At 36.4% G+C, this 25,164-nt stretch overlaps 2 protein-coding genes across 5 annotated transcripts; one reads left to right on the top strand and one right to left on the bottom strand.

The window, feature by feature from the left end:
* Window positions 1-262: 262 nt before the first annotated feature.
* Window positions 263-16,354, top strand: LOC125836952 (sister chromatid cohesion 1 protein 4). Of its 2 annotated transcripts, none has more exons than XM_049516096.1 (16): window positions 263-915; window positions 5,013-5,274; window positions 5,977-6,074; window positions 6,156-6,199; window positions 6,540-6,586; window positions 7,159-7,246; window positions 7,382-7,603; window positions 7,709-8,444; window positions 8,555-8,977; window positions 9,269-9,413; window positions 10,628-10,764; window positions 11,243-12,375; window positions 12,989-13,022; window positions 13,640-13,754; window positions 15,694-15,823; window positions 15,939-16,354. In XM_049516096.1, exons 1-16 carry the CDS (start codon window positions 792-794, stop codon window positions 16,035-16,037), a joined length of 3,837 nt encoding a protein of 1,278 aa, XP_049372053.1. In that variant the 5' UTR covers window positions 263-791; the 3' UTR covers window positions 16,038-16,354. The 2 variants fall into 2 exon arrangements, with proteins under 2 accessions (XP_049372053.1, XP_049372052.1); XM_049516095.1 differs by having other exon boundaries at window positions 8,552-8,977.
* A 544-nt stretch (window positions 16,355-16,898) lies between these two features.
* LOC125837263 (U11/U12 small nuclear ribonucleoprotein 25 kDa protein) lies at window positions 16,899-23,375 on the bottom strand. Of its 3 annotated transcripts, none has more exons than XM_049516427.1 (9): window positions 23,293-23,375; window positions 22,172-22,466; window positions 21,365-21,393; window positions 20,535-20,601; window positions 20,271-20,328; window positions 18,930-19,145; window positions 18,725-18,830; window positions 17,987-18,086; window positions 16,899-17,247 (listed from the first exon to the last, which is right to left on the bottom strand). In XM_049516427.1, the coding sequence occupies exons 2-9, from the start codon at window positions 22,430-22,432 to the stop codon at window positions 17,140-17,142; spliced, it is 945 nt and encodes a 314-aa protein (XP_049372384.1). In that variant the 5' UTR covers window positions 22,433-22,466; window positions 23,293-23,375; the 3' UTR covers window positions 16,899-17,139. The 3 variants fall into 3 exon arrangements, with proteins under 3 accessions (XP_049372384.1, XP_049372385.1, XP_049372386.1); XM_049516428.1 differs by having other exon boundaries at window positions 17,105-17,247; window positions 23,289-23,375; XM_049516429.1 differs by having other exon boundaries at window positions 17,105-17,247; window positions 18,930-19,142.
* Between the last annotated feature and the right edge of the window lie 1,789 nt (window positions 23,376-25,164).

The following is a 25,164-nucleotide window of genomic DNA, read 5'->3' as shown; positions in this document are numbered from 1 at the left end:
TTGATAAAAATTCGATTCTTGACAATCATTCGATTGAATCTTAGTAAAATCTAAATTCCTCACAATGTCCAAACACTACCAAACCACAAAAAAATAAAAGCGTACGTGGTACACTTCTCACTGATGTAACGCTGACTTTTAATTCAATCTCGACCGTCCATTTTTAATCAGACGGCTCATACAAATCATTAGATCTACACCTGCATAACAGGACAACAATTCTCAGTTCATAAGACGCTTTGGTCCTTATTACAACTAAATTTGTTCAAAAAATTTGATGAAAAATTTCAACTTTCCCACTTCAGTTCAAAAATAATTTGCTTAATTACAGCAATTGTTTGCTAATTTTCACTATTTATGGTTTGGAGTTTGTGAAATTTTGGTTTGATTTGGTGTTGGATCTCAGTTTTGGGAGCTGTAACAACTTGCAATTTCGTTGTTTGTTGAGTTAAATTCTTGATTTATTTCAAGTAAGGGAGGAAAAAGAAGTGATTTTTAGTTGAAATTGGTGAATTTTGTTGGGAAAGTTGTGATTTTTTTTGTTCGAGCTAGTGATTTTGAGTTGTGGGTTTTTGAAGATTGAAGGTGATTGTTGTGTGTTTATTGAAGTATTGTTATGTTGTTGATATAGTAAAGATGGGGTTTTTGGTTTCTTTGGTTGTAGGTTGTTCAGGTCCTGATTGAAATTTGGGGGAAAAGTTAGGGTTTTGGATTTGGAGTTAGGGTTTTGTAATTGGGTATTTTGTGTTTGGGTAGAAGAAGAATTTGAAGTTCTACTTTGAAGAAGAGAAATGTTCTACTCACAGTTCATATTGGCCAAAAAGGGGCCTTTGGGAACTATATGGATTGCAGCACATCTGGAGAGGAAACTTCGGAAGAATCAAGTTGCTGATACTGATATTGGCGTCTCTGTAGGTTAGTTGTTCGTCGGTGCTTAGTCAGCTTTCTCTTTCGTTTCGTTTTCCTGTTCAATTGTTTACTGTTCAAGGTCACTAATGATTTTGCTGTATCTTAACATACTTGCTTTCTGGATGATTTTCATGGTTAGAATAAATATGTAAGTAGTAAAAGTAATTAGAAGATATGCAATTGGAGAGAAAGAAAAGATATGACTAATTTACACAGCTTCTGCCCATTGATGAATTACGCCAAGGAAGAGAAAGCATTGTCTGGTGTTCACATGAGGTTTTTCATATTTAGTTTCCGGATCTGTATTTAATTAAAGCTCATAGTAAGCAGGTAACAGTTTCTTTGTTAATGATCAACTATACCAGAATTGTTAGCTACATTTAACAAAATGAAACAAGGTTCGTTTGGCTCAAGGAAGAAAACGAAGGGGAAAGATGCTATCTAGTACATATTATCAGGGATTTGTTGGCTTAAAATAGTGAGGAGATAAGAATACCCGACATTTTGAAAACTAGAAATACCATAATTTGATATGGTGACCTTATCATTTGGCACATATATCCCAAAGTTTGTAATATTCATTCTTAATATGTGTATACTGATTTGATTGCCTTTGCTGAATTACCTATTTTTGGCTTCATTTGATTCCGCATTATTTCGTAGTATTCTCGTGCTTCATCTTAGAGAGATCTCTTGTCTCTTAATTGCTTACAATGATTTTGCTGTATTTTAGCATACTTGCTTTCTGGATGATTTTCATGGTTAGAATATATATGTAAGTAGTAATTAGAAAAAAGAAAAGATATGACTAATTTACACAGCTTCTGCCCATCTATGAATTACCCCAAGGAAGAGAAAGCATTGTCTGGTGTTCATATGATGTTTTTCATATTTAGTTTCCGGAACTGTATTTAGTTCTAGCTCATAGTAAGCAGGTAACAATTTCTTTGTTAGTGATCAACTATACCAGAATTGTGAGGTACATTTAACAAATTGAAACAAGGGTTGTTTGACTCAAGGAAGAAAACAAAGGGGAAAGATGCTATCTAGTACATATTATCAGGGATTTGTTGGCTTAAAATAACGAGGAGTAAGAATACCTGACATTTTGAAAACTAGAAATACCATAATTTGATATGGTGACCTTATCATTTGGCACATATATCCCAAAGTTTGTAATATTCATTCTTAATACGTGTATACTGATTTGATTGCCTTTGCTGAATTACCTATTTTTTTATTTTTTTTTTAAATTGGTAAATTGTATTCATTCAGCATTAAGGCTATGCTGGCCACCTCCAAAAAGTTTACAAAAAAGAAAAGAGAGATACTTACAAAGAGCCTATAAAATCCACTAGTTGGATTTCCTCTTCTATATTCTGTTCTTTACCCCAAAAACCTAGTGAAGTAATAACTTTCCACTTAATCTTCAAAATAGAGGATTCTTTTCCTTCAAAGATCCTCTGGTTCCTCTCCTTCCAAATGGTCCACCAGATGCAGGCTGGGACTATCCTCCACCATCTTTTTTGGCTTTTGCTTCCTCCTCATCTGATCCAACAGCTAGGCAAATCTGCAGTATGTTCAGGCATGATCCAGTTGATTCCAGCAATGGAAGTGAACATAGCCCAAACTTGTGTCGTTACTTTGCAATGCATGAAAAGGTATTTGTTGGTTTCTAGTGCCTCCTTGCAGAGGAGGCATCTAGATGCTATGATGGACCCCCTTTTTTGCAATGCCTCATGTGTCAAGCATGCTTTCCTAGCTACTAGCCAAGTGAAGCTTTTCACTTTATTAGGAGCCACACTCTTCCATATAGTATTCCAAGGTCCAGTTGACCTGCCTGCAGCAACACTCAGTCCCCTTTTGTATACCCTGTTAACAGTGAAAATTCCATCATTGTGGTGCCTCCAAATGAGTTTGTCTGAGTCTGTATTAGTGCCCGGGAAGTTTCCTATCAGTTTTAGATAATCTACCACCCATGGTATTTCCCAATCATTTAGCGGTCTTCTGAAAGTCAGGTTCCACCCTTGAGGGGACCACATTTCTTGTATACTGCATCCAGTATTCAAGCTTATTGAGAACAGTCCAGGAAAAAGGGAGTGAAGTGTGCCATGACCACTCCAGTCCTCTTCCCAAAAAAGTATCTTGTCTCCCCTACCAACTCTAACTTTAGTGTTTAGCTTGAGAGTCATCCATAGATTCCTGATAGATTTCCAAACCCCAACCCCATATGTATTAGTCACTTTATTAGTGCACCACTGCCCCTCCGGACCATACTTATGAAGGATAATCTCCCTCCACAAGGACTGATTTTCTTGAGTAAATCTCCATAGCCATTTGATAAGTAAACTCTTATTATGAAGCTTTAGGTTCCTCACTCCTAGACCTCCATAACTCTTGCTTTGCTGAACTGCGCTCCATTTTACCAGGTTGAAACTTTTCTCAACCTTGCTTCCTTGCCATAAGAAATCCCTTCTCAACTTGTCTAAGATTTCCACCACCTCACCGGGGATGGGAAATAAAGACATTACATATGTTGGCAGAGAATCTAGGACTGCATTGATCAAAACAACTCTACCTCCCAGGGAAAGGTATTGTGATTTCCAAAGAGCTAGTCTTTTTTCTGTTTTCTCTATTATTCCATCCCATATATTCACAGCTTTGTGATTAGCACCCAATGGCATTCCCAAATAAATTGTGGGCAACTCTTCTATCCTGCACCTCAAAATATCTGCCAGAGACTGAATTTGTTGCACCTCTTTCACTGGAAAAATATTGCTTTTCCTCCAGTTAATCTTCAACCCAGACTTCATTTGATTCTGCATTATTTCGTAGTATTCTCGTGCTTCATCTAAGAGAGATCTCTTGTCTCTTGATAAGCTTTGATAAGCTTCCACTCTAGGTGCTCACAGACTAGACTTATGAGTTTAATCTCTTGTCCCACTTTATCCTTTTGGTATTTGTCTATGTTTTTCTAGTTCCCAGGTATTTTTCCTAGTCTATTGATTTTACCAAATAATAAGTCCAATCCACTTTCATGCTGATAAAATAATGCTGAATTGACCAATGATGTAGCTTTTATATTCAAAATTTTCCCAACTAGGTGATGTGTCTGTCTAACTCCCCATACTTGCCTTCATACCAGAAGATGAAGCTTTAGTGGAGAAAAAAGTAATATATTGAGGGTTTGGTTGTGCTTGCTAGTTGAGCATTCAAGTAGGGGTGAGCATAAAACCGTACCGAACTGAGTTAATTCTTAAAAGCTGAACCGAATTACCATATAAACCACCCCTTGGATGGGTTAAATTTGAGACTAGGTCATAGTTTGCATATACTTGTTGGATTATAGTTATCTACAGAAGAATTGGCACTAAGAGGTGGCTAAAACTTTTGTAAGTTGACAAGCTGTAGCGCTTGGGGGGGGGGGGAGTAGGATAGCTGAAAAGGTAATGATACCTTTCTCAAAAAAGAAAAAAAATGTAGATGACTAGGTATCCTATGTACTGGTCAGGGAACCTTCTCAGCACTACCATGATGGTTCTTCTATTACTGTCTATTTAGGGTTCTAGATTGCTGCATTATATTGCTGCCTAGATTTTTTAATTTCAGCAGAGTGCCAAAGGAAGACAAATATAGCTTGATTGGTTTTTTTTTATGACATTACTTGTTTTTTTCTTGGTAAAGGTTAAGGGTTTTATAAACAGAGCACAAAGATTGGCCGAAAATTACACTCAAACTCAATTCCTATACATTACTGTAGTTTTATGTTAATGTCATAGTTGGTGGATTTGTGTAGTTTTATGATAATGTCATACAGGAGCCACATTGCTCCTGTATCTCTACTTTATGTACTTTGATGATAATGTCATAGCGGTGGCTCTTTTGGTTTAGATTATGAACCAAGTATGCTGTCTTTTAATCAAAATTCTATTGTTGTCTGGTTGTGCATTGAATACTTCTGGCTCTTCCTGGGTATTTTCGCATATCATCTTATGTGTCTGCCTTATTCGTTTATATACAATTTTTTCTTTTTGTTGGTCAATCAAAAAGCCATGTATTCTTCTTTTTGTCTTTTGTTAACTTGCCTTGTTCTTTGTCAACAGACTCCATCCTTTTTCCTGATGTACCAATTGCATTGCGGTTATCTAGCCATCTTCTGCTTGGAGTTGTGAGGATATATTCTCGAAAGGTGGGTTACCTATTTGATGATTGCAGCGAGGCTTTGCTAAAAGTCAAGCAAGCTTTTCGCTCCACTGCTGTGGATTTACCACCTGAAGAATCTAAGGCTCCATATCACTCAATCACCTTGCCAGAGACTTTTGAACTTGACGATTTTGAATTGCCAGACAATGACATTTTTCAGGGGTCGGTTCCAATCTATCTTTTTTTCTCTTTACTATAATGTTAGCTTTCTGCATATCATTGATTTTACGGGAATACAACATGATATGGTTGTTGGCTGAGGGAGTTGCTCAAATCCCTGCTAAATGAGATATAGCGGTGGAATAATTCCTTGTGGAGTAAATATCAGGGATACCTGAAGTACTCCTTCTGATACAATTTGTTTGGCTTGACTCGGAGTACAAGGGTCAAACTTACTAATATTCGGTGTGAATTCAGACAGAGAATCTTCAACTTCTTTTTTGTAATAAATTTACATATTTAGATACTACATAAAAAATACTCTTTAAGTCACATAGTCAACTATTCAAAATATAATATCACCAGTTTAAAAGAAAAACAATTCAAAATATCTAGAAAGTATTTGAAAAAACTATGGTCAAAGAAAATGTCCATTTAGTAACTAGAACAGCATTCCTAGTCATTTCACAAGTGGGGTATGGGGAGGGTGGTGTGTACGCAACCTTACCCCTTTAAGGTAAAGAGACTGTTTCCGATATACCCTCGGCTCAAATAAAACATCTCAAAATCCAGTAAGAAGCAGAGGAGTACTTATCTTCTCGCCCTGTAATATCGATTATTTTCTGGTGAAAAGTTGTTGCTATAGTCCACTTAGGGCTCACTATTCCTCTAATGTTCCTACTAAAGTCAATGTCAATTCTGCAGTAACTATGTGGACCATCATATTAGTTCAAGGGAGCAGATCACACTACAAGATAACATGGAGGGTGTGATTTACTCAACTTCGAAGTTTGGATTGGATGGTAATTATTACTTTGGATATCTAATTGCTAGATTTGTTATGACACTGCTACTCATATGTTTGCATGGTGATTTTTGCTCAGAGAGATTTGGGGATGGTGACACTTCTGGTTTAGACCTTGATGAGGTAAGATCATATTATTACTTCACCCCTTAGCTTCGTGTTTGTTTCATTTACCCTTAAACGGAGTTATTTCTTTATGAGAAATATACAGAATTCTTTTTAGGATCATGTTCATGCTTCATGGTTTCTAATGGCATGTTTCTACATGAATTATGCTCGGAAGTTGTTAATCTATAGTCCCTTATTGATGCAGATAACCTATTTCATATGGCTAGATATTGTTGGTTATATAGGTGTCTGCATGGATGTGTATTATAGTGTCCTTTGATAAAGAAATGTGTATTATAGTGTTATGTCGTTTTTCTATTTTCTTTCTGATTTTTGGACTTCTAATTGCATACAGGAATTATTTTTGGACAAGATTGCTGCTGTTGGAGATGCTAGTGGGAGGTTGACCTCATATTACTCACTGCCTCTTACAATATTCCCTTATTCCCATGCAGAATGTTACCAGTCATAAGTTCTTATGAGATTCATCTTATTTAAAATGTTGTTGTGGTCTACTTCTTTTCCTGTTTTGTGGTTAAAGCTTTTTATTTTTGGTTGGTTGGTTGGGGGCTTTTAAATGCAAGAAGCTATATGGATCTAGCTATACAAAACTAAAACTTATATATATACATATACATAAATATTTAAGTGATGGTTCTTTTTTAATTTCTGACTTTTCCGTTAATGTTATGCTTATGCTTTGTATGGGTGGGTTATTGAGTTATGTTGGAGATCTAATGCTAAATAGGCTAGTGAATGCCAGGACTAATAAGTCAGGTTGGATTCATGGTGTGAAATGAGTCAAACAATTGCACCTTGATATTTGTTTTCTTTGAGTCTCTTGATCTTGGGATTGTGTTGGGGCAGGTCAAATATCTATAATAGGTGTTTGATTGTCAATCCATTAGACTGCAATTCTATACTATTGCACAGTTTAATGATATGAATATCTGACACAACTTTGCTGATTCTAGTGCTGATCCTCAAGCATCTGTTGAACCAATGACACCAATCAAACAAGAAGAACACCATGAAGAGATGGCTGCAAATTCCGAGAGCATGGTAACTAGCCTATCTGTCCTTTATTCCCTACAAAATAGCTGGTTATTGACTATTTATTGTTGGTTGTGCCAGACAACTCGTTTTATATACCTTAAACTTATGCTGGAATGATTCAAGGTCTTTTCTTTCATGCAGTTTGATGGAGTTGATGGAGATGCTGATTTCATGGATCATGCTCCATGTACTCCTGGGTTGGCGGAAGAACCAAATTTGTCTAACGTTCAGGAAATATCAGCATGTGAAGACCATCTAGGGCTGGAAGATCGTCATGTGACTGAATATGCTGTAAAAGCAAATTCAGTGAATCTCTCTTGTGAAAATAACGTGAATAACAGAAGTGAGCTCTTTGAAAATCAGGCATTAACTGCTGGCTCGAATGGTGAACAGCCTGTAAAAGGATATTCAGAGAATCTCTCTTGTGAAAATAACGCAAATAATGGGAGTGGACTTCTAAAAAATCAGGCATTAACTGATGTCTCGAATGCTGATACTGTTCACTCTGGGGCTGCTGAGGAGAATGGTTACCATTTAGGTAACATGTGTGACAAACAACTGGTGCCAGATGGTCAGCTGCCTCCAAGTGGAGTTGCAGTGGATCTTGTGTCATCAAGTGATCCCACTGTAGCATCTGGACCATCCTCTGCTGCTGTTCATCTGGTTAATGCAAAATCATCTGTCCTAGAATGTGCGGATGCGATTGTTGCTGCATCTGATGGTCAAACAAATGAGAGGAGCTTGCAGTGTATGCATTCTGACATGGACAAGGTTGATGTATCTACCCCTGGGGGCTTCCCCGACGAACCTTCACTTCCAAATGGAATTAGTTCCACAAAAGTTAACTATGATGTTTCTGCTTTAAGTAGCATCTGCCAGCCAGTTCCTGAAGATATTTCACCGAGTAATCAGAGATCACCTAAGGCAGTCTCAAATTACATTGCAATTCCAGGAAACTTGGATGCTGGTGAATCTCAAGATATAACTTGCTTTGAAACACCGAAGACTGCTGATTGTCTGGAACAAAGTATTTTTGATGAAGACACTGGTGCCCAGGTTCATGTTCTGAGTCGATGTAATGCTTCTGCTCAGCTTGATGCATCGAAGTCTAGTTGTGAGCATGCTGTTAATAACGAGCCACCATCTAATTTTTCTGGTTTCCACCTGCCAGAAACTTCTAAGGAGGGCGAATTACATGCTTCAGGTATTTGTGCTAGAGTTTTAGGTTTGTTGGGGATAAATCTGTGTGCTATATTGGAATATTGTTTGTGAATGTACTCTTAACACTTCCAGTTGAAACATGCCATGCAGCAGGTTATTCAGAACAAATCTCAAAAGAAAGTCTCGTCAAAGAACCTGTTCCACGTGAAGACATTCAGAAAGATACTGACAAATCAACTGATCGAGCAGATAATGTAGTTCCAGAAGATCGCCACATGGAGTTTATGAGCAGTTCAGCTGCCTCTGCCTTGCCAGCTCCTGAAAAGATTCTATCAATGTCAGGAGGGCTTGTTGATTTACCTCGGAGTATTTTCCCAGAGGCTACACCGGATTACTTGGCGGGGTTCAATGAGGCTGATGCTGGTGACAAATTCATTTCAGGAAAGAAGCGCAGTTACACTGAGAGCACACTAACAGAGCAGAGTTTCAACTCAGCTGAATCTTCAAGGATGGTCCGTTCCAAAAAGTCTGGAGGATTTATTCCCGATGATGATGATTTGCTTTCTTCTATACTAGGTACATTGGAGTTACTTCATAGAAGGGAAGGGTGACCCTTTTTATCTTAATGAAAAATTCTTTCTTCTTTAGAATATGACATATATCCTCTTTTCTGACTTATGTGAAACATTTCCACTTTCCTAATTATTCGCCACAATTCTGCTTAGTATAATGTTATAATGTGTCTGTCAAAGTAACCTTGTAAATCTTTGAACTCAGTTAATTATTACATAACAGGGGTGAGGGGAAATTAACATTTTTCTTGAGTTTAGACCTTATTTGTTGTAACAATCGTCATTCTTATTTCAGTTGGAAGAAGATCTTCAGCGCTGAAGCTAAAGGCTACTCCTCGACCTTCTGAGATTACATCAAGCAAGCGTGCTCGATCTGCTGCTCGGATGACTGCCAGTAAAAGGAAGGTTCTTATGGATGATATCATGGTCTTGCACGGAGAGTATGTTTCTGTCGTATATTTTTGTTTCTGTTCATGCAAATGCGCCTTGTGCTTTTACTAGTTTAGATCACTAAGCCGGATGATTTATATTTCATTTCTTGTTGTCAAAATATAGCAGATTAAACCACATGAAAGGCATAAAAAATGTATCTTGGGCTTTTAACAATCTATTGCAGAGTATAGAATTATAAATGTATCCATATCAGCAATCAGACTGAGAATCGAAACTAGTATTTTCTTGGCACTGCGTCTTTTGTCTATTTTAAATACGATTTGCACTATAGTCTTGAATTAGCTGCTTTTGCTCTACTGAATTACTTATTGTGTGCCAGAGTTTAGGTGCTGGTTTTACTCTGATCCAATGGTCAAAGGCCTGTCTCTTTATAGGCTTTGTTTTGATGTTGCAAATTTGTGTTGGTTTCCTCGTCTTGTTGCTTTATGTTTTTCCCAGTCTAATTCGAACACAACCCTTGTTATTTTGGATACTTCATTCCTTAATGCTTCAGCATTCTGACTACTGTTATCATGATTTCTAGTCCAGCCACTCTGGTTCTCATGTTATACTTGATCAAAGGTGTTGGAAAATATGATATTGTTGACAGATAAAACAACCTTAGACTACGTAATGACTGTGAACAGATCCTCTAAAAAATAAGTTGGTTCTTGGTTGGATCACAGATACCTCTCAACTCATTTTTCTATCATTTCCGGTTGTGCAACCAAGGTAGTGGTTTAGCGGTCGATGAAATGGAAAAAAGACCATGGGATTACCAGAGTTCAAATCCCAGCAGAGGCCAAAAGCTAAGTGATCTCTTCCCATCTATGCCTACGTATTGGTGGCAGAGTTATCTGGTGCCTGTAATAGTGGGGGATGTAGGTGCACTGAGGAATAGTCGGAAGTAAAAGAGAGAGAGAGAGAGAGAGAGAGAACTGACTGTATTTTGTTTGTTTCCGCTTCTTGTTGACATGCAATAGCTGACCTTTCTAGTGGGCTATTCTAATATGTGCTGTCTAGTAGTGAATTGATGTGGGTCTGAATTATTGCCAATTCAGTTAGGTTCCCTTTCCCAAATAGTTAGCTTTTGTCTCGTCATTTCTGCCCTATTTCCCAGTGAAATGCTTTTTCCTGTCTGAAAAATCTTTTTATGTGTTTAAATAGCTTCTCTCACCTCATTCTTTAAATATCTGATAAAACATATTTGCATTTGTGATAGTATGATAAGACAACAGTTGATACATGCTGAGGACATACGTCGCGTAAGGAAGAAAGCTCCTTGCACACATGCTGAAATCTCAGCGATCCAGAAACAGTTGTTGGAAGATGAAATTTTCAGAGCAGCAGTATTAACTGGTGGGTTCAGGATGCAAGTCTACATTTTTTCTATTTGATTGTCTTCTTCTTGTTGAATCATGCAATTGTTTTTGTTGTGGATATTATAAAAGGTGATCACATTTTGTCTATGTTTAATCCATAATAAGTGCTTATATGAGTGCTTGTATGAGCTAGCTACACTTCAAGTGTCTTGGGTATTTGTTTTATTGATTAGTTTAACATCTCTCTACTTGGATGTATGCCTTGGAACTATTAAGCTGATGTGTTTGGGAAATATGTTTACTTAGACTCTATGCCAAGTACTGCCATATAGTTTGTTCTAATGTCACCCTAAGAATACAAGCACATGCTTTTAAGTTTTTAAGTTCTTTTGCTAATTGTTTCATGTTAGGAGAAGGCACATTTATTGTCTGCCTCTTAACTTTGTTCTTGGTGCTGCATAACACCAATGGCCTTTGCTAGCTCTTCATATTGACTGAATTTGATACTGATTCAGGTTTGTCGGTGGAATTGTCTTCTTTACATAAGCAAACATTTGACTTGAGTACAGTCAAGGTCTCTTCTTCTAGTGATGTTAGCTGTTCTCATGCTGAGATGGCGGTCAAACCCCAGATAACTGCTGAGTATGCTGAAAATTCCATCTCAAATTTGGAGGAACAACGTCAACAGCCAAGTGTTGAGTGTGCTGAAAAACCCATCTCAAATTTTGAGGAACAACGTCAACAGCTAACTGCTGAGTATGCTGAAAACCCCATCACAAATTTGGAGGAACAACAAGCGACGGTGTTCAATGAATCACATGTTGAAAGAGAAAGTGGAAAGGAAGGAAGCGATGAACGGTTTGTAGCTAGAGATGATAGCATATTAGGAGATGTTGAGGCTACTATTCCAACTGAGAACAAGGAAGTTGATGAGCATGACCAATGTTTAAATAGTGACGCCTCTCAATTGCGGCCAGATACTGTCACTGATGTAGCAGCGGCCAATGGCTTTCATCTTGAACCTTCAGATAATACAGCAGAAATAGGACCTCAGGTAACTTGCCTTTCTGGTGCTGATGCAGCAGATACTGCCTCTGCCGCCAAAGAATTATTGGCATGTCCTAAAAGTGGTGGATTAGGTGGCGAAGGTGATATCATAGAAGGTCTACCTCTGACAGATCTATTTAATGAGTCTGGAAGGGAAGCTGCTTTTATTTTACCCGAAGTATCATATGGATCTCCCAATCGTGCACCGACTGCTCAAGCTGATAAGTCTCTGGAAAATTTGAACGATGAAAACCTTGTAGTTAGTAGTGACTGGCCAGAAAGCAACTACTTTATTTCTGAAGCTGAAACTGGAATTGAAAATATGGTAGAAGATGCAGATCTATTGGAGGCTGCCCAAGACAGTGCTACAGTTGAAATTGCAACTAATGTAGAAGATATAGTAGCAGATGATTTCAACCAGAGCTTTGCTGATAACGTTATAGGCACTGAACAACCTACCACAGATGCTTCATATGATGAAACAAATATGCATTTGCTGGATGATCCCATAGGAGCCGGAGACTATCCATGTAAACAAGAAGATTTCTCTTACAATATGATGGGCGCAGATCTCACGGATGGCAATCTGGGGGACCTAAATGTAAGTGTGCTAGCTTAGTTTCGAGTGCTGGTCTTCTGGAGTTTCAGTACTCTCTCTCTCTCTCTTTAATGTATTATACATGACAATCTTATTTTTCTTTTTATGATGTGTTGGATAGAAATTGCAGACAATTGCTTTGTCAATAATTAAGTACCTCTCTTTTATCAAAGTTAAAGTACATATCCTGGTCTTGACAAGGTTGCTTCCTTGTTGCTTCTTGACCTCTATGTTGCTCTTTGTTCAGTATGGGTGGTTCTTTGGAACTCAGAGAAAGGGGAAGAAAGAAAAGAAAAAAAATTACCTCTAGATTGTTACCAATAGTGTCAGGTCTCAATGTAGTAAGACCTGATTGGATAATCTTTATCTAAAAAATTCTAGCAAGTAGCAATATGTACGAGCACAAATCTTGATTTCATGTAGATGAACATGTACACTGGAGGTTACCTTCTGTCTTGCACTGTTCTGTTTCCCCAAACTACTAGATTCTTTATCAGCTGATTGCTTTTGTTAAAATGGGCATGAAATGTCGGTCCTTTTCTTTGCCTTAATGAGAGATTTACTTTGATATGTGCTCAGCTGATTTGTGCTTTCCTCATTTGTTTTTTTTTGGCAGGATCTAGATTATTCAGCCGCTGGAAATGATACAGGTTTGTTTTCCTTCATCTGCAACCAAAACTTGAAAACTTCCAATTGCCTCAAAAGAAAGAAAAAACAAATAATTTCAAAGTCGAATGGGATGAGAATATTTTCAAATTTGCAGTAACATTAGGCATGTTTGATTAAGATGGATTATCTGTCCTTGCTTGTTTCAGAACCTTGCATCTGAATTTTCCGACGTTGATTAAATTTGATAATGGCTTGCAAAATTTGCATTCAATTTGATGTTATATGTTGTAAAATGGTTTCGCAAGGTCTCTCCTCAAAATAATCATGGACAAATGTTGTGAATTGTGACCTTTCTCTTTGTACCTGTCTGATTTGATGTGTGAAGAAATCAGACACACAAGTTGAAGAGTTTGAGAAAATGTGTGAAGACTAGTGTCTTGGTCCGGAAAACTTTTATAAGAGCAATATACAGTGTATTGTATTTGTGGGATATGAGAGATTTAACTCCATATTTCATCTAAAATTACTATTACCTCTATTACAAAATGGTCAAACCATTTCAGCAATGTGGCAACGTTGGTAATGTAGTTTCTTTGGAAGTTTTTGTAAGTTTTCTAAGGTCTTGTAGCTTTGGTGTAACATTATTTTTGGTATCTAGGGTTTCTGAACTTCGATGACGATGATGATGAAGAAGCTGAAGCAGCTGATGATTATGTACCTGCTGCTGATGTCACCCGTATCACTGAGAACATTGGATGGTCCTCTCGTACTAGGTGTGCAACTTGTTCTTCATTTCCTATTATTCTGCTATTATAAGTCTAGGGCTGCGCAAGCTGAGTGTCATTTTTAGACAAGTTTGCCCTCGCCTGTCTGCTTTTTTCCTGTGGTTCAGTGTTTTTACGGGTGGTTCATACATTGGTTTCTGTCATTTAATCTAATGGGGGTAGAAGTACAAAATTATCAGAGTAACAGACTAGGCTCAAATTTCACAATAGAAATATGTTTCGGGAAGGACCTCTTTAGATTCCTGCTTCTCGCTATATACTTTGACCAAATTCTGTGATTGTTCTTTTATGTTTAAATGGTGCATCTCGTCTTTTCTTTTTCCTGACAACTATAGACATTTACTTGCCTTCCTTCTCTGATTCAGCTACCCCTCTTCTTTTAGTGCCTACAGAGAGGTTCAGATAATCTTTTCTGCTGACCAACAGCTTTTGCATATTAAGATAGTCCATTGTTAAAGTGTGGTCTCATGAACAGTGGTTGAAATCGAACCAGCATAATGAAAAAGATAGCAAAAGGGCAGGCCCAGAGTCGGATTCAGCCAACTAAACAGAATGGCAAGCTTCATTACCATTTGGGAAATCCCATCAGTTGAAAAACCAAGTCCTAATCTTTGGATTGACAAGTAGCAGAAGGAAAAGGTCCGACTTAGGCTGAATATAGGAACTGAAGCAGTAGTTTTCCATCTGGTTAACCATATGTTCTTTAACCTGTGGAAATGGTGCCTAAAAAACAAATTAAGAGCTAGGAGGGGTCTCCTCTAGTCGAGCTAATTTTCTGTTCTTCCTCCCCTGGAGCTACCACCGCTCCTTTGGTGACTCGAACCCACAACCTCAAGGTTGGAGGTGGAGGGTGCTTACCACTTGAGCAACCATCTCGTCTAGTCGAGCTAATTCATTTCTCAATTCTTACTTTCGAGGTATAATGTCCTTCAGATAGTCCAAAATGGCCTATCATTCTTTTTAGTTGCACCCACCCTTTGTCTACAACAAACAACGCTGTCATGTTGAAAAGGGATTTCTACAGTCAATTTTTATCGTAGAGGCCGAGGCATTGCTAGAACTCATAGAGGCTCTCTAGGATTAGAAGAGGGCCATACTTTGGCTATGTTGCTCAGACTCTTCAAAAATATCAGCGGGTGCATGTCGGATTCTCCAAAATTAGTGTACTTTTGGAGAATCCGACACGGGTGCGGCATCAAAAGTGAAGAGTCCGTGCAACTTAGCTTTTTGGTGTTTTGCTCACTATACTGTAATTCCATCGCAAACTTTGTGCTGTTTATAAATACAATTATTACATTTTAAAAAGTATATTTTTTAAAAAATCATATTTGAACTGCTGGAGTTTATTTTTATTATAATACATAAGTTGAAGAAGATGAAGACGTGAATACAGCAATAAAAGAAACTTCGTTGGTGTAAAATGCATCCTTGATGCTTTAGACTGGAAAGAGTGGTTAACTGCAGGATAGATAAGCGAAGAAAAATAGAAAATCGTTCCATTTGAAAATTGAAAGGATCATACCTACTGAATACAGCAACTTACTGCTGCACTTTAACATAAATCGAAGAATCTTCTCCAAGAAAGTAGTTTGTGGTTGGAGTAAGGTACGGCTGTCTAAAGAAACTTATTTCCCTCCTACCTTGAGAATGGATGGTATAAGAGGGTTGGTAGATGAGTTCCATAGTGTAAGCCCAGAATTTATTAAGAAAGCTTGGTTAAATTTTTTTTAAACTTCAAATGATAAAATCGGATACATACTTTGCTCGAAATTTACAACAGGGATATTAGTCCGAAGGCTTTAATCTCCTTTCATTTTACCTATAGACAGGCTCTGCTATTTATTCTACTGTTGTCTGATCTTTATGATGTTATTGTTTATGAACGAAAAGTTCAGCCAGAGTTCCACATTGATGTTTGTATACACAGGGCTGTTTCCAAGTACCTCCAAACCTTGTTTATTAAAGAATCTGAGCGTGGGAGAACGTCTCTCTCCATGGACAGTTTATTAGTTGGTAAAACACGAAAGGAGGCATCAAGGATGTTTTTTGAAACTTTGGTATGTGTAATGCCTGCTATCATTTTTTTTGACATTCTCGTTGCTACCTTTTCCCCTTGTTTAGTGCAAATGGAATCTTAATCAGGTGCTGTGTCTGTCTGTATGTTTATCACAGGTTCTTAAAACCAGAGATTACCTTCATGTAGAGCAAGTGATACCCTTTGACGATGTCACAATAAGTCCTGGAATGAAGCTTATGAAATCGGACTTTTGAATCTGATATGTTTGGTAGGGAAGGATATAACATGAAAAAGTTGGTAAACAGAAATATGTATTTCTAGTAGTTAGTCAATTGGGTCAGTTTGTGGTCTACTCTTGCTATAGTTCATTCTTTACAGTCACGTTTTGATGGTCATGTAGTTAGGTTTTTACTTGGCTGGCAGAGTAGATCATTTGACACAGGTGTGTGTTGCACTCTGTTGTACAATGTAGATCTTATTTATATGTAAATATCCTGTATAATATGTGGCCATGCTTCTGTTCTAATTTTCACTTCTTTATTTTCGTAATAAAGAAAATTATATGCTTTTAATATTTATTTAGGTTTCCGATACCATAGAGAGTTCGATTATTCTACAAGTTGTCATCATAACTTGTGCCCTGAAACTCGATGAACTGACCTGGAGAGAAGAGATCCAGAATTGTCCCATTAAGAACATCATTCTTACGGCAAACATGCAACTAGCCCTTTTTAACTGAATAATCGAAGTTCAGAGTTTTTAAAGTTGTGTCGTTTTAATATCAAATTTCAAACATCTGGGTCTCAAGTTTTAGGAGGTTTTGAACTATAAGAGAACAGCATATCAGTGTAATTCTACGAGTGAGGTGTAGGGAGGGTAGTGTAATTCTGTGAGTGGGGGTGTAGGGAGGGTGATGTGTACAAAGTTTTATCCCTTCTAGTACTAAGTTGATGATCAAATAGACACTGATTATACATTTATTTAGATCTAATGATTTGTTCATATAGATGTTTACAATAGTTAAGGCCAAGTTTGGAAAAAAGTAACTTTCTGTTAAAGTGTTACATCAACTCCCAAACCCTTTCTTGGGTAGTTCTCCTAGCTATAAGTAAAAAACTAGACAGTTGAACAATGGCAACAAATACACCTCAACACCAACGAGTAGAGATTGGCTATATGAATGTATGTTAGCCATTTCACTACATTAAGCTCAACTCGAAGCTAGGTAGTTGAGTATTTAACATAATGTGAGAGAACAAAAGGCGCCTAGGCTTGATTTTCTCCTCAACTTTGCAACACATTTGCTATTACAACCATGGTTCTGTAGTTTCTGTATGCAGCAATATAATCCCTGATTCAGTCTGTTGTACGACCCTTTTTGCTTAGTCCATGAAAGAATCTATGTTTTCTCCTCTTTGAATGCCTCTTAAAGGCCCTCGAGATGACATAGGGAATGAATTGCACCTGCCAAACTTCTTGAGTTAGACGAGAAAAAGTCAAGAATCATATGAGACCTTACAGTTGCCCAACATAAAACGGAGTTCCAACTTTCAACTACTTAAGAAAGCCTATATTCAAAAAGTTAAACATAATGCTCTTTTGGAGGAAGAGCCACATCTCCAGTCTAACCATTTGATATGATCGTGTACTACTTTTGAAGACAGAAAAGGAAGACCCTTAAACATAGAATATATCAGGAATTACGAAACTCAAATATAAAGTCAGTACAATATATAGAACAAAAGGCCAACTGCTACAATCAATCTACAGCACAAGAAATCACAATGATCTGCAGGACAAGTAATAAAACCCTCAAAATTCAACATCTCTTTAAGAAAATGAGTAATCTAGTTCCTCTTTTAGGTTTTATACTAAACTGTAGTTTTCAATAAAGAGTTCTTTCTTCAACTTGATCATTTAAGAATATTAAGCTGGATGTTATGATCAGACTACTAAAATATGTATTCCCTTTGATCACGAAGAAATCCCGGAGGGTCAGTGGCATATCATACAAAACCAGTAGATAATGGACATGTCCCTCTATCTTTCTCCACTCAAATACAAGGCATTGATTCAAGCCTGTAATATGTGCCTACCCCATACATCGCACGACGTTCTCTTACTACTAGACCAAATCCCTGGCGGCAACAGACTACTTTGGTAATGCAATAGCGATATGAATGTGAGCATCAAAGTAAAGTACCTGAGCATTGTTCCTAATGCCGTAGTCCTGAAGTTTAGCAGTATCATCTAGTAACTTCTCATTGTGGAATAAAAGGCAAAAATTTGACCAGACATGCCTCCTGCATATCAACAGAAATACACATTCAAGCTAACAAAAGCGGGAAGAGAATAAATGATAGCAGTTTACAAGCTCAATATGAGTATCATCAAGCTATAGTTCAAGTGACCACCTTGTACAAGATCTAGTGGTGCTACCCGAAGACTCCATGCCAACCATTAGACTCAAGGTAATTATTGTTAAAACTATAGTTTAACTTATACAGACTAAAAGTTCAATCAAAGTTTTGGCTAGCATACACTTGAATGTCAAGTGAGCTAAAGAGATGCAATGACATTTTTCGTGTGCCAACAAATTCAATTTTTGAGCAGCACCATATCATCATTCTGATTTCTGAGGCTACCTTCAATCTAATCTTCCTGACAAATTGCTGATTTAGCAAATTTCGACCTCTCCCTTAATCTATTGCTGTTTCAACTTTTACACTCTTCTTTTTGCTTCTGACAACTGAACATATTTACCCTCTTACAGTAAGTCCCAACAATTATATTTTGGCTTTCGAGTTGCAACATTTCACTTTTCGGTTACGAAGAGTTAAAATTCTCACGTATCCAAAAGAAGGCAATGATGAAAGGAAAACATGAGCCAACTCTAAGAGCACAAAGTCACAATAGTCCTGTAGCATTTCAAGCAACATACCAAGAGATGTGCCGATGACCCATCTTAGATTGCTCGGTGTCATCAATCCTTTTCCGAACAGCTTGTTTCAAGTCTTTAACTGTTGCGGAATTCATCACTGTCACATCTTCATTGAAAGGAAGAAAATTAATGGATGTAATTGTTTATTCTTGTTCATTAAAACCAGGAACAAAGTTTGCAACTAAGAACACTGAGACGTAAGTACCAAAGGAGCTGCCATCCAATTTGAGGACAGAGATACGCATGGCACTCCCAAGTTCCAAGCTGATAAGGGTGTCCACATCCGTCAGAGTTGGGTTTTTTGGTATATCAGCAAGCACAGGATCGTTGAGGAGAGCAACCAGTGTTGAATGGAGTCTTGCCTTCTTCATGTCACTACTATATTCCAGTGAAATGTTGGTTTCCTCCTTTCTTCCCTCTGCTGGTAAAGATATGTTTGGATCAGCCAGTATCTTATAAGAATCAATAGGCATACACCAGCATGGACAAAAACTTCTATAAGTTACTATGGGAGCTAAGAGAGAGCAGAAAAAGTCCATACACCTCTACTCTACCTAGTACTCCCTCTGTACTTCACCCTCGTAATTCTCACCTAATATCTTCCAAGCATCAAACAGAATATAACCCAGGTAGCTTTATCATATGGCTTGTATTATGCCCATCACAAGTACAGAGAAACCATTTGGTTCTGTGCACGCACACATATGTTTGTGTGGGAGAGAGGGGAGTTAATATATATATATATATATATATATATATATATATATATATATATTGAACAGAGAAAAAGAGATTTCTCATGCGAATTCATTTCACGATGGACTAGGGAAGTGTACTAATCCATCTCGGAAACCTCATGAAACAAAAAAAAATAGAAAGAAATATTGACATTAGTTCAAGCTTCGGTTAAGAAACTATTGGGTGTCGAATAGGTATGTGCAGCCAAACATAGACCGCTCACTAGAACTGGCCTCCTATAAACATCTTTTCTTCATCAAAATTGATCTCCTTTCTTATAGTTGAAACTTGTTAAGAACATAAAAGAAAGTAAAATATGATGATCTAAAAGAAGTGATGGGCAAAGCCACAACGAAAGACCGTAGTCTCATGATATCTTAGCAAAACATCTCTGATCGTTAGAACAAACATGAACCTATGGGGCAATATCCCAAAAAAAAAAAAAAAAAAATCAAAATGGATCTACCTGGTCTTATGGACAGTATTTGAGAATTAAGCATTTCAGAAATTTTCTAAAGAAATGAATAGTAATTTCTAATTCTCTGTCAGTGAAAGGTTCTTGGACTTTGCATGATTTTGCAACTCAGTTTCCTCTTCCTAGCCCTCCCAAAAGAAACAAATAAATAAATATATATATATATATATATATATATAGATAGATATGTGTGTCTGTGTGCATAAGTATATAAAATGTGTATATAGACGCCACTTTTTTTATTTAAGAAAGAGAACTGTACAAGAATAGAAGACCCTGAGGAAAGTGAAGATTTCTTTGGGATATGAAGCTAAAAGGAAATGCAGTTACTACCTGTGAGTTGTTTAGATTCTGTAGTAAGATCTCCGGACATCTCTAACAATGCCATTTGCTGCATAACAGTGATTTAAGCAACTTAGTATATGAAGTTTAGGGACAATATAGGAGCATATAATCCACCTCGCAGAAAGCTTAATTTAAAAATCTAAACAGCTGAAATGGCAAAAAGAAATCAAACTGTGCTGCAACTTTCTAGACCTAACAGAAGGATAAGACTTTATTGAAAATAGCATCATAACAATGGCAAAATCATTATACCTCCTCTTTAGCTTCCAGGTCCTTTTCATCTGCCTTCATTTTAGCCATGCTAACATCTCTGTCCTTCCTGCTAGGCAAGTAATGAGTGACTCAAAAAATTGGTAAAGGTGCTCATATATGCTGATAAAAAAAAGGGATACTTATTGCACATTCAAAAGGTAGATGTAGCCATTCTCACACACACTGAATAAGTTTGAAAACAATTGATAATGCCACTCAGGCATCCAGAGAACAGTAAGCAGTCTCCAAGAGATGTCATCACTTATAGTTATGGGCATTGCATAGAAAGATAAAACCTGCCTATTTTGCATGACTACAGGTCTACTCTGTTGCACTTTCCTTTCTTTTCTTATTTGAAGGAAAATGTGCTCCTTTGTTCATCATAACATAATGATACAGTAGAGGATCAGCAATAATGGAAGAATTTATGCATTAGAAATAGTCACAACAGAAACTCGACAGATACGCTTCCTTGAGATAATAACTGCAATGGAGTTGTTGCAATTTCCTTCTTCTCAGGTTAAGAAATAGGTGGTTGTTCAATGAAAGGCAAATATCTGAAAGAAGATGTAAAAGCTGCCTATCATAAGATTTGGCAGTCAATGAAATTAAGGTACTGCTTTCAGCTAATTGGAGCTATCCCTCAACTGAAGAGACAAAAAACCTTGATAACTTCATGCCATATTCTAAGTATGATCATGCTTCATTTATTCTTGCCAAAGAGATTTCCTGATTCTCAGCCTGATGACTAGGTATGAAAAAGGAAAGGAAGTTTATGGACATGTACTGACAAGAAGAGTTAAAGAACCAAAGCTCCATCAGAGGTTTACCGGTTTTCAGAATCAGTTGGGTCGAACACCTGAGATAAAGATGGAATAGTAATTAGGTTATTTTTCCAGCGTGAAAGAGGAAAAATATGCAAAATGCATTTGGAAGTACAACATTTTCCAGCTAAAATTGAAAGAACAATATGCTAGGATTCTGACATCCGTTTCATTTTTATGACCTTCAAGAACAAGCAAAGGAAGCGAACAACTGTTGGTTACAAGGTTCAAGAAAAGATGGGACATTCACCAATTTAAAAAAAAGAAAAGATGGATATTCAATCACTTACTAAGGTATTATAACTTTCTATCTTATTTCACCGTTGTAAATCGCTGTCTACTATTCCTTTCCCCATCGTTCTCATCTGACTCCTCTTTCAGATTTTAGAGATATCGAGTTTTTACTTTCTTCAGCACTCTCACCGACACATTAGTCAAGTTTCTTATATTCTCTTGTTTGCAAGGTAGCAATTTCAAGGCAACGCAAGCTCCAAAATCCGTCAATTCCTTCCTAATGCTTGTTATCTATTTGCAGATGTCATCCCCAAAGATTCATACTGTTATCTTCTTTCAACGCTTTACTTAATTTTCTTAATATCCAGCTCCTTACAATTTCCATCTTCTACTTAATTATTCAACGCCTTAGATCTTCAATTCTCAAACTCCACGTTATGGCAGCCTATGCCAAACTTTAGTCTAATCAATCTATTAACAATTCTCTAATATTGTCCAATAGCATAATAGGAAACAGCAAGTTTAAAAAATTAAAAAATAATACTCCACTGTAAAAAGGTATTATTCATAATGAAGCACCTCATTTTGTCTTTCTGTGTCAACACTAAAATTTGAACTGGGTCTGTGATGAGCCATTCTTTGATGATCTGAAGCCGAATAGGAGTAATCATGTCTTGGCCTAGGAGACCTATGCTCAATTACATCTCTTCCTGACCTTCGTTCTCTTTTTTCAGATGACAATTCTCTATCCAAAACCCTCTCCTTAGACCGATGCCTGTGCCTCTGTTTAGAGGGAGACCTGTCCCTACTACTGGAAGAATTCGTCTCATGATGCCCCATCAGAATCACACACTTATACAACCAATGTATTTATCTGCCGCAAATCAAATACACCAGAAAAAGGAAAAAATGCCAATTATTAAAAACAAGTAAAATTTATCAGAGCATCAGAGGTTGAAACTTACATATAAAAAATCAGCTTAAAGATTTCAGCTTGAGAGTTTTTTAGCACTGCCATAATATGTTAGGAATCAGCACTAATCCCAATCACCTATTTCAGCAATCAGGGAAAGATCTAGGGTATAACTTACACGTCAACCCGAACCCAATAGCTTTAGTCCAAATTTTCTTAAGAAATCTATTGAATATGTACAAATTATTAATATAGAACTCACTAACTTAAAAGAACTAGAATCCCGAACCCTCCCGCGGAGACAAAAAACACTAGGTAATTCTTCTTATCTGTCCTAATCTTGGTGAGCAAAGTTACCTAGTACCTGATACTGGTACCTATCCATGGAATTAGTCAAGCTGTGTGAAAGCTGACCCAGACACCACGGTCATAAAAAAAAAAAAAAAAAACTAGAATCCTGAACCCATAACCTTCAAACCCTAGCTCCAACTTTACATCAATTTGGTAATGAAAAAACAATATAAGAACAATAATTATACTAAAAACTTCTGCAATTGAAAATCATGGGGTTCTATACACCGCAGTAGAAAATGAGAAAAGTGAAAGCAGCAATAACAAACAGTTACAGTGATTGCCCACATCAAATACACCATAAAAGGCATCAAAACAAAGCCAATTTTTAAACAAATCGCAAATTTTATCAGATTATCAAAGTTAAAACCTGCATAAACACCATTTGCTTAAAAAAATTCATCTAATTTGGAGTTTTTAGTATATATATACTTACTGGGCTGATGAAAATTTTCTGGAACTGAAAATCATGCGCTTCGAATAGGAGCAGAAATAGCTGTTCAAAGTGTAAAATATTTTACACAAAAAGTATGAGAGATAATTAATTTTTGGAATTAGTTCATTCTATGTTTGGTTGAGATAAAATTACGAAATAATTTATTTCAAGATTAATTATTCAGAGATTATAATATTATTTTGGGAACTTTCGCAAATAGCCATTATAATAAACTTAATTATGCTCTGTAGCTATGGATTGCATATTTACGGGTTGTAGCTACAGTTTAAGCTGCCTCGTTTGTATAATTCACGGATTTGTATAATTCGCAGGATTGTATACTTCGCGATACATTTTTATAATTCAGTTATTTTTGTATAAACTCGAAATAACGATTTTATACAATTACAAACATCATAAACGTAAACAGTTATACAAATTATATTATATAAATTCTAAATTATACAAAAGTTATACAAATTCCGAATTATACAAACGTGTGAATTATACAAAACAAAAAAGTTGAGCCGCGTAGTTATAGCTAAAAGTATGTCGCGAATTGCAATTAAGGCAAACTATAAATATATTATCTAATTAACTAATATATGTTTGGAATAACAATCTTTAATGTCTGTGATAGTTTTTTTGTGTTGCACAATTTAAATTTTGATGAGACTTACGTGGTATATTTTTAGTTTAGGAACAAGATTTATCATAGATTAATTTGGGCTAAATATTAATCCAAACTTTAATGAGTTGAATTAATAAATAAACGAGTCAATAATTAAAACTTAATCAGATTATGATTTCATAGGCTATTTTGTCATCTCTAATTGTGAACAACACAATCTTGCCAACCCACATATCGGTATATATACTACACATTATAATTCTAACAATTTAATTTATTTGAAAGCATCAACATATCGGGCTATTGATAAACTTGAGAGATATAAAATTAACTAGACGGCGAAATAGAAGTACATTCTTCCCAAAGTTTATCACTATTTTTCCAAATTTCAGTTGTATTCACTCCCTTCATCTCAGGACTGAGAAGAGTAGATTCCATAATTGCATTATGACATTTTATTCCCAGTGCGAGAAGTTGAGCGCAACACTCTTCCACATCACTATACTTTCCACTATCCAAAATTCTGTTAAATATGATTATTCCACAATCATCCGATATGTTTTGCAAACATTCCTCCACTTGTCCAGGATACGGCTCAGGTGCCGGTGCTTCATTATGATTATAATATTTATTAGGAAATGTATAATACAAAGAAGAATCATATAAATCCAAATCATCTAAATTTTCACCATGATTGCGATTATAATAATCTTCTTCTCGAATGGCTAATGTTATTGGTGTAAACAAGGAAATTACCATTGCAATTGCAACAATCTCTATAACTCTCATCAATTGAATTGCCATTTTTTGTTATTGAAAAATATAAGAATGGAGAAGAAATATAATGGTTAATTTATAATTATATTTGTATATAATAAAAAAGGTAAATGAATTAATGAAGCAACATATAGTAACGTTTTAAAATTGGAGATGACAAATAAATGTGTAATTAATTTTCCTTCACTCTTGAAATAAAGTCAGATCATCTTTTAGAAACAAAAAAAGAACAATAAAGACTATTTATGGTCATCTATAGTATTAATCTGTTACAACAAAAATATGATCGTCTGGAATTGCATTAATTGAAATATGCAATAAATAAAACTAAACAAAGTTTATAATAATAATTAAAAAACAATGTTTGAATTTGATCAGAAATATTTTTTTCAGAATTAATGCGGGGCGGGGCAGGTTGCAGCTTTAATAGTATTTTTTTTTTTAAAACTGATTTTTGTTCTTAA

Source organism: Solanum verrucosum, unplaced genomic scaffold (genome assembly GCF_900185275.1).
Source record: "Solanum verrucosum unplaced genomic scaffold, falcon-dt-bn FXZP01000165.1, whole genome shotgun sequence".
Classification (NCBI taxonomy): Eukaryota; Viridiplantae; Streptophyta; class Magnoliopsida; order Solanales; family Solanaceae; genus Solanum; species Solanum verrucosum.
This window is presented reverse-complemented; position numbering and strand designations above follow the sequence as displayed.

Bases quoted from the DNA above. Each gene is read 5' to 3' on its own strand.
- LOC125837263 (XM_049516427.1), bottom strand. From the start codon at position 22,432: ATGGGGCATCATGAGACGAATTCTTCCAGTAGTAGGGACAGGTCTCCC. The intron at 20,329-20,534 runs GTATAATGATTT...ACTGTTATGCAG, and splicing joins ACCTGGAAGCTAAAGAGGAG to CAAATGGCATTGTTAGAGAT. The intron at 18,831-18,929 runs GTACTTACGTCT...CTTTCAATGAAG, and splicing joins ATTGGATGGCAGCTCCTTTG to ATGTGACAGTGATGAATTCC.
- LOC125836952 (XM_049516095.1), top strand. From the start codon at position 792: ATGTTCTACTCACAGTTCATATTGGCCAAAAAGGGGCCTTTGGGAACT. The intron at 916-5,012 runs GTTAGTTGTTCG...CTTTGTCAACAG, and splicing joins TGATATTGGCGTCTCTGTAG to ACTCCATCCTTTTTCCTGAT. The intron at 6,200-6,539 runs GTAAGATCATAT...AATTGCATACAG, and splicing joins CTGGTTTAGACCTTGATGAG to GAATTATTTTTGGACAAGAT.